This window comes from Brienomyrus brachyistius, unplaced genomic scaffold, assembly GCF_023856365.1.
Source record: "Brienomyrus brachyistius isolate T26 unplaced genomic scaffold, BBRACH_0.4 scaffold44, whole genome shotgun sequence".
NCBI lineage: Eukaryota > Metazoa > Chordata > Actinopteri > Osteoglossiformes > Mormyridae > Brienomyrus > Brienomyrus brachyistius.
In genome coordinates this window covers 2572436-2585892 of record NW_026042319.1, presented here as the reverse complement: position 1 = coordinate 2585892, position 13457 = coordinate 2572436, and the positions used below count along the sequence as shown (strand labels likewise).

Genomic DNA, 13457 nt, shown 5'->3' with positions numbered 1-13457 from the left:
CGCAGATTTCACAATGAAACGTGAAACTTAGTAATTCTAATTCTTCAGAACAAAAGTCCTTCCTGTTTTGGTAATATAGAAGAAAATTATACACTATCATGGTGATTAACTTTTAAGACTGATCCAAGAGAAGTGTGCGCATGTCAGCGTGTAGTATATTTTGTGCGTGTTCTACATATTTCGTGTTTTTCCCTAAATAAAATATATGCGAGAATTTGTTCAAGGCTGACTCTTCGCTCGTTGTTCGAAGTTAAAAATAAAATCTTCTTTGGATCCAAACTAAACTGATCGATATCGAAAAAACGGAATGATATTTATAGCCTGTTTTGTATGATAGCTATTGCTATTATAATCCTTGCTTATGCTGCCGGTGTAATACGGCATATCGCTATATGTTTAAACACGTAGACTGGTTACGTCCAAAACAGCAATGATATTTGTACGTTTTTTATTATTACACTTTGTGTATCATGTATATCTGGATGGATGTATTCACAAATAAATATTCATAGGCATGTATGGAGTACAACATGACACATTCTGCCGATTTTTTATACTACTCTTAAGTTCTGTTAGTAGACTGAATCAGTAATGTTTATAACACTAAATAAATGTGCTATTCTGTAGGTCGTTGCTTTGACGTAATTACATGGATATCTAAATATTTTCATTAAAATTAAATAATCCAGGAATACAGTAATACGTGGGAGTTATTTCAAAATAAAATATTCACACTGTTCTTGCTCTCCAAAAAAACAAATGAAATTGTAAATTACGGCAACAATAAATGGGGCGATGGGAAGAGGCCTGCACAATTTTGACGTAAATATAACTATTTGATTAAAAAAAGTTCTTATATAATTAATATAAAATACGATTTATTTATATATTTTAATTGATTTTTTTTACCAAGTTTATGACAGGACCACTAATTAATTAAGTGGCAACAAGTGTAAATGAGGATTACGACGCAGCGCGGCGACTTACGGCACCTGTGACGTGGACGTCAATAGCAATGGCGGATACAGAAGAAGTCGTCCAGGGCGGCTGGTAAGGCAGCTTGGCGATCCTTTTTGAATGTGTATAGTGTTTAAACCGGAATCAAAGCGAAGATGGAAATTCAGGCGGCGTGAAAATGGGAGATTCCGCGGTGTATAGTGTTGCCGATCCCATCACCGTGATCAGATGCTTGCTGTGTGAGGGGAAGCACTGATACGGGATGTTAGTCCGGGAATCGCTGGAGAATGAGAGGCTGTGACCATTGTACTGTGATGGTGGGTCTTACATTTTTGGTTAATAGACGTACTTCCGTCTGCACTGTAGTCTTTTTACGGTGGAAGATTCTGCAGATCAGGATTTTATGCGCTGTTGCGAATAACTGTGTTTTATCTGATGCGGAGCCTCCCATTTCTGCCCATCTGCCCCACGTCCGCGCTGTCAGCCCCGTCTGCCCGACGGCTGGCGATTCAGTCGGTTCCAGTTCCTCGTCTTCTTCGATAAACCAGTTTCCTAATCGCTAAAGACGCCTAAGTACAGCGATTTCTACTGCGTGATCTGAGGCGGGTTATACGGAACTGTCACATCAATAAGTAAATATATATAAATGTATTCCGGTATGGACGCTCAGTATATTGTAAAGGGCTTTTTGTTATTCATTCCGTATAAATTACTCCTTGTAAAGAGAGACTGATGTTGGATTACGTGGTCAAAGTACAAGCGAACGTGTAAACTATCGATACCTCTGAGGTCTACAACTTATCAGTACTTTACAAGAAAATATAAAGATCCATCTTTGCGAACATAAACGTTTTCTGCTTTTTGGTGACTTGAATTTGTGTTTGCTTATAATTTTCATATAACCTCCGCTGCATGCTTAACTTGTACTCTGCTGGACCACGTCACAATTCAACAACAACAGGGCTCCCTATTTCGCTCGTTAATATTGAGCTACTAAATGTAATATTGTTTTGTTGCCGAGGTCACGTTGTCAGCACAAGTTATGAAAAATTACAAAAATAGAGAGAAGGATGTGCAGTGTGATGCTTCCTCCTTTTACGTGTGGGTTGGGCCCTCCATGCCATCACCCAGCGCACTCGCGCAGCCCAGTACCGCGGTACAGCTGGGGAAGGGTGGAAAAGTAACCCGATCCTCCAGCAAATCGATGCTGGGCAGACACAAGTCCTACAGCTGACAGGAAGTGGAGAAGCTGCTGTTTATTACGGGGAGTTGGGGGGGATAATGCCGGAAGTTCTTTGTGTTTCTGCACAAAAGCATTCTGTACAACGATTTTTTTTAAAAAGCTACTTTTGATCTGTATTTTTTATTTGTATCTGAAATCCTCACAGAAGCTGAAACGTTTAATAAGGTTGAGTACAGTATGAAGCAGAAGTTGTTGTGGGACTTAGTCCAGCACTGATCTGGTTTTCTGGGCTCTCTGCTTTTGGCCGGTACAGCTGTGTTCGACAAAGCCATGCGGTGATGGTGCGGAGTCTCTCTGTCTCTCTTGGGCTGAAAATCAGACACTACTGCGGTCCTTTGACTCTCACTCCCCTGCATGTTAATGACAAGCTTCTGTGTGACGGAAATGAGTACCTGACAGCCTGATCGATGGGCTTTTTGCTGTAACTCTATGGTTCGATCACGCTGGCCGAGTCTCACCAGCCTGAAATTACCGTTGGGTCTGGCTTGCGTGTGCCTTTGTCCAAGCCGCAGCTGGGAAGCTCCTCCATACAGAAACTGCTAGGACAGCTGAAACTCAGATCGTTTGGTAATTGAAACTGTGAGGTGTGACTGGCTAAGGCTGCTGTTGTGCTTGGTGGTCACTAGACGGGTGTTTGAAAACAATGGATCTGGGCTCTCAGTCCTGAATACGTTTTATTGTTTGACCTGTTTGTTTATCAGTTGTTTGGGAATTGTGAATAGCCTAATTCAAGTGTTAATGATGTGGCAAATCCTGCTATAGGAATTTAAAAGGTTTGTTTTATTGAACTAAGTCTTTGCATGTTTCCCAGTTGGAAACCAGCTGGCAGTGAAATACACACTCCCCCCCCCCCCATTATAGTCTGGTTAATTAATGGTCAGATCAGCATTTTGCAATGGCTTTTAGTGGTTAAAGACACTGACTTTTTCATGCTGAAGTTTTCTGGCATTCCTTATGGTATGTTTTCTGTGAAGTCCTGGTTGGTTTATCAGATGGCTGTCCTCCCCCCATACCTCCCCCCCCCCTTACTGTTCTCTACACCACTGTTCTGTATGACTAGTACGGCCCTTTACTGTCCCATATTGAGTTTAATGACGCCACATCTTTTGTATCTGCTTGTAGAAGTCTGACTCTCAGGTTTCACTTTGAAGGTTTTTCTGGGTTTGGGCACCTGATGTAAGTGTCCCATTACGTCCTTTCACTCTAGGGAGGTCTGCAATCTTGTACATCAAGCCTAATGCCAGTGGTGGTTTTTTTTTGTATACCTGTTTGTTGAAGAGGAGACTCTCTGGGTTTTGGAGTGGGGTCAGGATCCTGCATGCTGGAATACTGTATCCTCTCCTGCTGATCCAGCTCCTGTCCCATGACCCTCCTCTCCAGGGACCGGGAGCTTGCTGATGCCCTTGACTCTGGGGGCTGTGACTTGGAGACTGTGAGGAGCATCATCCAGGGCCGTGAGCTTCCGACTCGGCACAGAGCCAAGATATGGAAGGTGAGGATCGGGACGGGCTGCCCACACGGTGGGTATGCTGCCATACTCCACTCAGCCCTGCCGCTCTCTGCTCAGACTCAAACCGTTTTCAAGTTTTTTTTTTTTCTTTTCAGTTGAGAAGTTTCAAGTAAATGGTTTACTTTCAGCTGTAATTACATTCCTGCTTTCTGATGAGAACACCCATAGCCTAAGGTGTGTGAATAAGGGTTGAGGTGGTGGGGGTGAGTGTGTCTGTGTCCCTGGGTACAAATGCACCCAATGGGTGTGCAGGAGATTTTGTTTTTTACAAAACATCATGTGGTCCCAGTGATTAGGGTAGCGAAGTCTTGAATCCAGGCTGTGAACTCTCTGCTGTACCCTTGAGAAAAGTACTTAACCTAAATTGTCCCAGGAAAGTAACCTGTTTGTTGGTTTAAAAAAAAATTTTCTGTGGAAAAAAGGTTCAGCTAATGTTTATAAAGTCCTGGATATGTTCCCAGAAATTGGGTGAGTAATTCCGTAAGATACAGATTTCATTCACGAGTGTGAGCAATGCCATGTGGAATCAGGCCACCCCTGACCCCTGACCTCTGACCTGCGCTGGTACCTGGTTCTGTCTCTGTTGGCAGATCGCACTGAACGTGGCGGGGAAGGGGGACAGCCTGTCCTCGTGGGATGGTTCTCTGGACCTCCCTGAACAGACGCTCATCCACAACAGATGCCTGCAGCTTATTGGTTGGTGTCTGGTTTGCCCTGCTTCTTTGTCTGTCTTAAGTATCGGGTCGGCTCTCGACTGCTAGAAAAGCGAAAGTGAGGGAAGCGATGAGCCAGCAAAGCTTATGGGTTCTCCTCAAGTCAGGACCCGTCCTGTGGCATTGTGAGCGTCTCTAAAATGACTCAGTGACTGGAACGTAATGATAAGACTTCACCTCTAATCAGTTTTTCATGGTGCCCTGAACATTCTTGTGTTCATCTTATTTCAAGATCTTTTTTTGGGTGGTGTCATTTTCTGTGCGCGTGTGCGTGTGCGCGCGTGCGTGTGTGTGCGTGTGCGCTCGTATGGCTCACGGACAGAAGGGCGCGACTTGGCCACTGTCACCTCTGTGTCATCGTGTGACATGAGACCTGGCCTGTGGGGGGAGGAGGTTCTCCTCACGTAATGGCCCGGGACGGTCACGGTCAACTTCAGTTTTGTTTTCTGGTACCAGATAAGCTAGGGGTGTCCGAGGAGGAGCGAGCTGGCACACTGACTGACCTGGAGTCAGTCATCACCTTCTATTGCAAGTCTCGGAGCATCATGTTCACGGAGGAGCTCAGCTGGCCGGACCTCCTGAAGCCCCTGCTGGGCCTGCCACTGCCTCGCGGTGACCTCTACAACTGCTTCTATGCCATCATGAACAAGTACATCCCCAGGTGAGGGAGACGTGACGTATGTCTGTCAAAATTCAAAATGTCTGTTGTTGTCAGCTTCAGATATACAGTGCGATGCGTGGAGTTGTATGATGAGCTGAAATGTTGTTCTCTTTATGCGGTAATAAATGGAAAATAAAAACTAAGACGCATGTAAATATAATGTATAAATGACACTTTCAGACATGACATAGAGACAGATTGACTGTGTTTCTGTCTATCATCTGATTGGTGGGGAAAGATTGGTGTAGAGGTTTTGACATTGAAGTACGTGTGGGAACGCATAATTGCCACCCCCACCAAAGCCAAAAGCATGCAAACTAAGAAATAGGTTTTGGGCCCTGGAAATTAAACGGTGTGCCCCTCTGGGGGTGTTTAGTTCAGGACAGCCCGTACAGACATGGAGCTGTGATGTCATGGCCTGGGTGTCAGTCTGGTGTGTGTGTTTCAGGGACTGCGTTGTTAAGGGGAGGCCCTTCCATCTCTACCGGCTGCTGCTGCAGTACCATGAACCTGAGCTCTGTTCCTTCCTGGACACCAAAAAGATCACGCCGGACTCATATGCCATCCACTGGGTGACTGTCCCATCTAATGTTACACTCGCACACAGAGTCTGGAGGGTTTCATAATTTCTAGAGGGTTCCTTACTTATTAGTTGACTTCGTAATTAGTTTGCTTGCCTACCTGGTTGTCCTTTCAGCCTACTCTGATATATTTAGATAAATATCCTTATATATGTTTTGGTGTAGTATGTGTGTCAAAGGCTAAACAGCAAGGCCACTCTTGGGGATTGAATACAGCTGTTTTCTTGGATGTCTAGTCGCTATACCAACCCATAGCCCAAGTCACAGACTATATAACATCAGTGGTGTGAGGTTAGTTGTAAGGAGCTGTTTGTTCTGCTTGTCTACCGTGAATTTTTTATTTATATATCTTCTTCTCACCTCCAGCTGGGTAGTTTGTTTGCTGGCCACTGCAACCCCCAGGTCACCCAGGCCTTGTGGGACATCTACCTGCAGTATGCCGACCCTTTCCTCATCTTCTTCCTCATGCTCATCATACTCGTCAATGCCAAGTAAGTCATCCATCGTCAACTGTCACTGTAACTGTCTTGTAGTTAATTCTTCACCAGACATTGGCCCCTAATTCATTCTTATTTTGTTCCTCCAGAGATGGCATTCTTGCCCAGCAGGCGGAGTGCAAAGAGGAGATCATCAGTGAGTAGCTCCTCATTGCTCCTTTGCTCATTCCATCTCTCCTGGAATTTTATGGATCATGCGCCTTTACACTGCCCTGTGTGGGTTGACATGTTAACAGAGACACTAGAAGAGTCCCCCATTCACCTGGAGACGGAGGACATCGAGGACCTGTTCTCACTGGCACAATATTACTACAGCAAGACCCCGCTGTCACTCAGGAAGGTAGCACACTCTGCTACAGCGCCACCTCAGGGTCACCCCCAGCTCTGCAGGCTTGCGGAGATTCTAGAAGCTTATTGTGAGAGGCTGGTATGAAGACACCCACTAACTAGAGATTTTCTGTTTCTGGTCCCTGTTTGCCCCCTCCCCTCACGTCCAGGAGAACCAGAACCTGTTTGGCAGCAGTCTGGTGGCCCTGAAGGAGGAGGACATGGACTTAAGCCAAGCGCTGTGTCTCCCTGTGTCAGTTCCTGAGCTCCTGCAAGCCAACCAGCTCCAGCCTGTGAGTGTCTAGGGGTGCCAGGGTGGGAATGAAATCATGTGAAGGAATGCTGCAGAAAAGTATGGCAATGGAGTCAAGATGGGATGTTAAGGATTGAAATTAAATGGGAGGTGGAGTGGGACAGGAAGTGATGTAGATGGAGACATAATGTGATTGATGGTAATAGATGAGAGGGAGCAGAATGGACTGGAATTTGAAGAGACTTCCATGGGAAGGGGTGTAGAGCTAGTTGGGTGATTGTGTGTCCCGTTTGCCCTCAGAACGGCGTGCGTTTCTTTGTGGTGGACTGTCGTCCAGCAGAGCAGTACAATGCCGGACACCTGTCCACTGCCTTCCACCTGGACTCGGACCTAGTAAGGACCTGGCCAGCCCCTCTGTGTCACTGTGTGGTGGCACAGACTTGTACTTCATCTGGCCCCCTATTTGCCAGATGCTGCAGAACCCGGCGGAGTTCGCACTGTCCGTGAAGTCGCTACTGGAGGCACAGAAGCAGTCCCTGGAGTCGGGCTCCTTCGCTGGGGGCGAACACCTGTGCTTCATGGGCAGCGGGCGTGAGGAGGAGGACATGTACATGAACATGGTGCTTGCCCACTTCCTGCAGGTAGGATGAAGCTCCCTGATGGGTGAAGCAAGGAGGACCAGTTCCGGTTGGCTGGAACTAAGGGGTGTTTCTCCATATGCAACTTGACCATACTTGTGTTCTCATACCCGTTTTACATCATCTTCCACTGCCGAAGACCAGTTCCAATACTCAAGAACAGAAGTAGAGAGGACAATATAATTCCCCGGATGTCGTTCTTACCCCGGCCCAAATATCAAGGATGCCGAACAAGACCAATCCCATGATTCATTGCGCCCCAAGTTCATTCTTGGGAGGCAAGTTAGCGAGACTGGTTTATTCAAGACCACAAGTATGATCTTCGCATTCTTGCTTTTGAGAAACACCCAAGGCCTCTGTGCCCTATAACCTGTGACCTATGCAGGCCACAAGATCACATTTTGCAGCAGTTCCTAAAATAACTGGCCAAATTTTCTGTGTCGCAGAAAAACAAGGAGTATGTCAGCATTGCCAAAGGTGGTTTTATGGGTAAGTGGTTGATTTGTGGATATCATAAGAATTGTCGTGCATCCAAATAAGTTGTACTTGTGTAACTCCACTGATGTATGCGTGAACAGCATTGCAGCAACACCTGGCTGACATCAACGTTGATGGCCCGGACAACGTGTACGTGCACTGGATTGTCAGCACCTCTGGGCCCCAGAGCGGCCTCAGCACTGTGGATGTGAGTGTGCCAGAGAAGGGCATTGGGGCTCTGGCATGAGGGAGCACAGCCTTAAACAAACGACCCACGAACGTCTTACTCAAATGGAATCAGAGAGCCCCTTTAAAGTCGGGCCAGGACTGGGCTGTAACCGGTAACATGCAGGACTGTACACACACACACACAGTAGTATTCATTCCTCCTCTTACCCACTGAGTGCTTCCATAGTAGATCTGCTGTTTGTTAGTCTCACTGCAGGATAAAAATGGCAGTGAAAAGACTATGAAAGTAATAAAAAATAAAATTGGCCTTTAATCCAAATAGAAACTGCACATATTGGCACAGCAAGCCCGTCACCCTCTAACCACACAAATGAATCTGCAAGTCGCTTTTTCTGGAAATATCTCTGAGTTTGTGCCACGTTCCTGCCATGCCAACAGGGGGAGAACCTGAACGGCGACGGCAAGGGCGTCAAGTCCCTAGTGAACAAGATGACCTTTGCCCTCAAGTCCAAGTCCGTCAATGTGAAGGAGAAGGTGATCAGCTTCATTGAGAACACGTCCACCCCAGTGGACAGGTAAGGGGTCTCTCTCACTTGATTCCACAAATGTGCTCTTTTGCTCACTGTTTTCCTTTGGGTTGTGATCTGCTGTAAAGCTCACGTTTGACTTCTCTCCTCTGATTTTTATGAACGGTCTCTGTGTATTTAATCCGCTCCAAGCCTCACGAATTTCGCCTTATTTCGTGATAGAATATCTTTCACTCTGCCCTGGCCAGAGAAGGGGATTCTGGACCGGTAAGAGTTGCCCCATGTGTCTCTTTCCTCGCTAGCATGTCTACCAGTGTCTGTTCACCTACTACCACAGGGTGGCGCAGGGTGACGGGCACTCCCGGCGCGGCAAGGCCAACGGCTGTGCTACACTAACAAGCACGTTGTCACTAGGTAGCGTTCGTGCGTAACACTCGCTGGCGTGTGTGCTGCCCAGGTCACCGCCCTGGAACGTTCCCTCCACGTTGCCCGGCTCAGTTGCCGCTAATGCTGTCGCCTGCTTATCTATCTCTCTGTGCCCCGGAACCACGGCGTTCGCTCCGTGGGCCTCGTTATGTCAGTCTTCCAGCCTGCGGGCTCCACTAACTCCAGGATACGCCCTTCGTCTGTCTGCTTCAGCGGGTCTCTCGGGTCCCTTTTTATTATAGTATGAACACCTGCTATGAAGTAACAGCCATGGTTTTTGAGGGGTCCACAGGGGGTACTGTGAATACTTTTTAATGGATCCATTCTACAATTTTTTTTTTTTTTTTTTTTCCCTCCCTACTTTTTGGTTCCTCTCCGTCTTTTTTTTGTCTTTCCATTTATCTTCCCTGTTTTTCTATTATTCTGTCTTAATGATGTTGTATCACAACACAGCCATGGGAAGCACCTTGGGGAGACTCTGAAAGGTACTATATAAAAATGAGTTGAATACAGTACCCCCTTTACTGTCCCCCATACTCTTTGTTCATTACAATGCCCTGACTGTTACCTGAAGTAGGCGTGTTGCTGCCTAACTGTACACTAACAGGTTTTCTGTCTGCAGACAGGCTATCAGTCGTCATCCCCCTAATTGCGCTGATGGACACCCATGCATTTCTCAGTGTGGGCCGCCTTGTTCCTGGAGCGAGCGGGAAGGCGCCTTGCTCTGGAGCAGTGTTGCGTTTTACACACACACACGGTATGTGGACATGCCCTCTCTTTCCTCCTCTTCAGGCATGTGAGCAGCAGCGACCGTGTTGGAAAACCCTACCGGGGCGTCAAGCCTGTGTTCAGCATCGGTGACGAGGAGGAGTATGACACAGGTAAGCTGACTGGGGAGTCTGCCTGCATGTTGTCCTGTCTTTGAGACAAACGTCAAGATGCTATAAGACTGATTCAGAGCCAGTCTGATATCGCTGTGCTTCCGCCAAATAAACATTTGGTCGCTGCATCATCCCGGTCAAAAACCAGCGTTCCACATGATGATGAGCCAGTTTGCTTCCTGTGCCCCTCCAGATGAGATTGACAGTTCATCTGTCTCTGATGATGACCGCAAGGAGATTGTCAACATTCAGACCTGGATCAACAAACCAGACGTCAAGTACCATGTGACTTGCAATGAGGTGAAGGAGACGGGCCATATGTTCCCCAGGTAAGGAGCTTTTCAGGGGGTCATGTAGAAAGGAGCAGACTTTCCTCATGAACTTCGGCTCCCATCACCAAATGTCCTGAATGTGGAATGTCTCTGACGGAGTTGTGGATTTGCTGTCTGAATGTCTCAGCTACTGTGTTGCACTGAAAGTCTACATCCAAGACTTTAAGATGATACTGGCATTTCCTGCCCATGCCCCAACCCCCATGGTGTCTCCACAGCCATCTCCTAGTGACGGCCACACACATGTACTGCCTGCGTGAGATCGCTTCTCGGAAGGGTTTCGCTTACATCCAATCAAGGCAGGCCCTCAACTCAGTGGTGAAGATCACATCCAAGAAGAAGCACCCTGAGCTCATCACCTTCAAGTTTGGAAACAGCAACACACCCGGCGTAGAGATGCAGGCGGTGGAGAGGTAATGGCCAGTCTGAAATGCAAGGTTTTTTGTTTTTTTTTCCCAGCCAATCAAAAAAGAGGGATCACGAAACACTAGAATTGAGTATATGTTTGTAAACATTCCTGAAATAAACTTCAGTGGATATACAGTGCCCACATCCTGGGATGCTTGCTTAATTCAGTAAAAATATTGCAAGTTTATTGGTTTCATCATTTTGTTCATGTGTTGACCAAAAATATATAATACATTAAAAACCACTGATAGTTTTACTTAAAACATTCACTTCAAGTAGTAATAAACTGAAACAAATTATTTTAAGAGCTATTGTGAGTTATTTCATTGATACTGGGTGCCTTTGCAGTAACACAAAACACCAAACGTGTTTATTATTCCTTTGAGTCAATGACTACAATTGCGATTAATAGCAAAAAAAAGGCAAGTCAAAGAAATTGACACAATAAAAAGAATCTGTGTAGAAGATACATGCTAACCTAAGAAAGGGTCCCAGTATTTTCTGTAAACACCGTAAGTAAAACTTTTTGCTCCAAAAATTTACACTTATAAACAATTGTGATTTCCATCCTTTTTAATGAGGAAGCAAAGGTGAGGGAGGGTACTTTGGCCTGGAGTCGCTCATGCCGAATGACTCTCCTCTCCCTTCCCAGATATCTGATACCGAACGCTGGCGATGCCACCAAGGCCATCAAGCAGCAGATCATGAAGGTGCTGGACGCCCTGGAAACCTAACGGTAAAGAAGACTGCAAGGGGGGGCCTCCGACGATGGTGCGAGGAATCACGAGAGGGGTCCGTGCCAGCGGAGGACGAGGCGTTCTCCGTCGTTCCCCACCACCTTCCACATCAGACACATGAGAAACCTGCAGTGATGATGGTCGACCCTAACTACCTGCTAGATCCCAGTGAACGTTACACCTGAAGGGCTGTATGTCCGTCAATAAACGCTACCGGGCCCTACTGACTGCTCATCTCCAAATGAGTTTTAAGATTCCTGCCCCGAGCCTCAGTGGGGAAAAGGTGATCGGTGACCTATCAACTGTTTTCTTCCTCGTTGAAAACACTGTTGGACTTCATCCTAGAACAGTCCCACTTACTGGAAGATATGATTGGAGAAGCAGTCATTTACTACTCTTCCTGGTGACTTTTCTTTTTTTTTGTACGCTATTATTTAAGCCTCTTGTCTTGCCTTCTGCAAATGCTAGATGCAGAAAATGCTAGATGTTTCTGTGGGTGTGGACAGGTAGTTGTGGGGAGCAGTACTGTCGGAGGGGTTACTGCCCCCCCCCCATTCTCACCCAAGATGTCTTAACATTGCGACCGTGGGCCAAAGACATGTGGTGTTGATGCTGCAGCACCCCCTAGGAGAGTGGTGGTCTAAGGGTGTGTTAAACTATAACTATAATCATGACTGCCCATGACCCTGACGAGAATAATATAGTTGGAGGATGGATGGATAGTAATGACTGAAATATCAGTATTGATGTGTGATTTTGGTAAAGACAACCCAAATGAAATCTCATTAAGATGTATTATACATACAAAAATTAGGATGCAGCCACTAGTAGACAGTTCTGGCTCAATTAAGTGGGAAAGGCTTTAATTTTGATAGGAGTTTCAAGCTTGTTTTTGGGATTTAGCATTTAGCATCCCCTGAGCAGAAAGAGCGGTGAGCTTTTTCCAACGTGTATTGTATATACTGTAAGGTTTTGTTACAAATATATGTGGCTTAATTTTGAAGTTAAACTTGAGGGAGACTCATACAAACACGTAAAGCACATTACCTTTCAGGAGTCTGCGGCTTTGTAGATAGGGAGTTTCCGCTACCTTCCGAACGGGTCCCGACTTTTTCCCCTTTTAATTTAATGACTATTATTATTTGCAGTGAAATTATCAGCAGGAATGATGGTTTTGCAATAAAATAACCCGCGTTTAAAACAAGCGAGACAAAAGACTGGGTCAATGTCCATGTAGGCTTCGTTGAGTAGAAAGGCGACGGAAAAGGCAGCAGACTTCGACAAGGCCGCGATCGCGCGCTCCTGGCACGAGCCAGCACTCTTAAAGCTACCGCGCCCTTTATTTTACTCCACTCCCTCACTAGTGCTTCATATATAGGGTTAGACGTTCAGCTCTTTAAATCACTAAAAGCAAACACGGCGCCGCGTTCTCTGGCAGGGGAACGGGTCTAGCCGTACCGTCCCCATTAACCTATAAAGGGGGGGTGAGGCGGCAGACTGATCCCGGGTTCGAGGGAGTCTCCCACACTATGCAAACAAAGCGGTGCAGGAGGTGGACCAACGGATAAGGCATTGTGGCGAGTGTATAGCAATTCCCCTCAGCTTACATGGGAAATTATATAGACTCAAAACGCTTCAGTTTTCTAAAGTGTATAATCATACAGTTTTACTTCTGTTAAATGCACCTTATCACAACTGTTTCTTTTTTTGGAACCTTTTTTTTGTTTTAATAAATTTACAGTTGAACCAAACATTTAATTTTGGTGTCATTATATAATATATATTTTTGGCAGTGATTCGTCTATTGTGGTAATGCTTTACGATCCCTCGATGACAATATGAAGGTGAGACGTGGGTATAACATTAAGCCGTGTTAATATAAACAAGATCCCAAACTGTAAGTTGTTCATTGAAACTTCCGCATGAGGGCGTTGTACTTCCCTTTTAGTAAATGGGTAAAGTTAAAGCTTCACTATAAAGGTACGACCGCACTGCATATAAATCCTCTGTAAGTGACCGTGATTCTTAGCAACTTGAAGCGCTGAAGTCTTTTCGGCTGCACTCTAGTTACTGGTTACTGCTCCATTTTCAGACAAAAAA

At 45.9% G+C, this 13457-nt stretch overlaps 1 protein-coding gene across 2 annotated transcripts; it reads left to right on the top strand.

Annotated features, from left to right (window-relative positions):
* Positions 1-984: 984 nt before the first annotated feature.
* On the top strand, positions 985-13108 carry tbc1d23 (TBC1 domain family, member 23). 2 transcript variants are annotated; one of them, XM_048999268.1, is made up of 19 exons: positions 985-1050; positions 3581-3692; positions 4301-4406; positions 4880-5084; positions 5533-5656; positions 6032-6156; positions 6252-6298; positions 6399-6502; positions 6660-6782; positions 7043-7135; positions 7213-7383; positions 7827-7869; positions 7959-8065; positions 8485-8621; positions 8796-8840; positions 9792-9880; positions 10074-10209; positions 10431-10625; positions 11273-13108. In XM_048999268.1, exons 1-19 carry the CDS (start codon positions 1016-1018, stop codon positions 11352-11354), a joined length of 2079 nt encoding a protein of 692 aa, XP_048855225.1. In that variant the 5' UTR covers positions 985-1015; the 3' UTR covers positions 11355-13108. The 2 variants fall into 2 exon arrangements, with proteins under 2 accessions (XP_048855225.1, XP_048855226.1); XM_048999269.1 differs by lacking the exon at positions 8796-8840.
* The last annotated feature ends 349 nt before the right edge of the window (positions 13109-13457 follow it).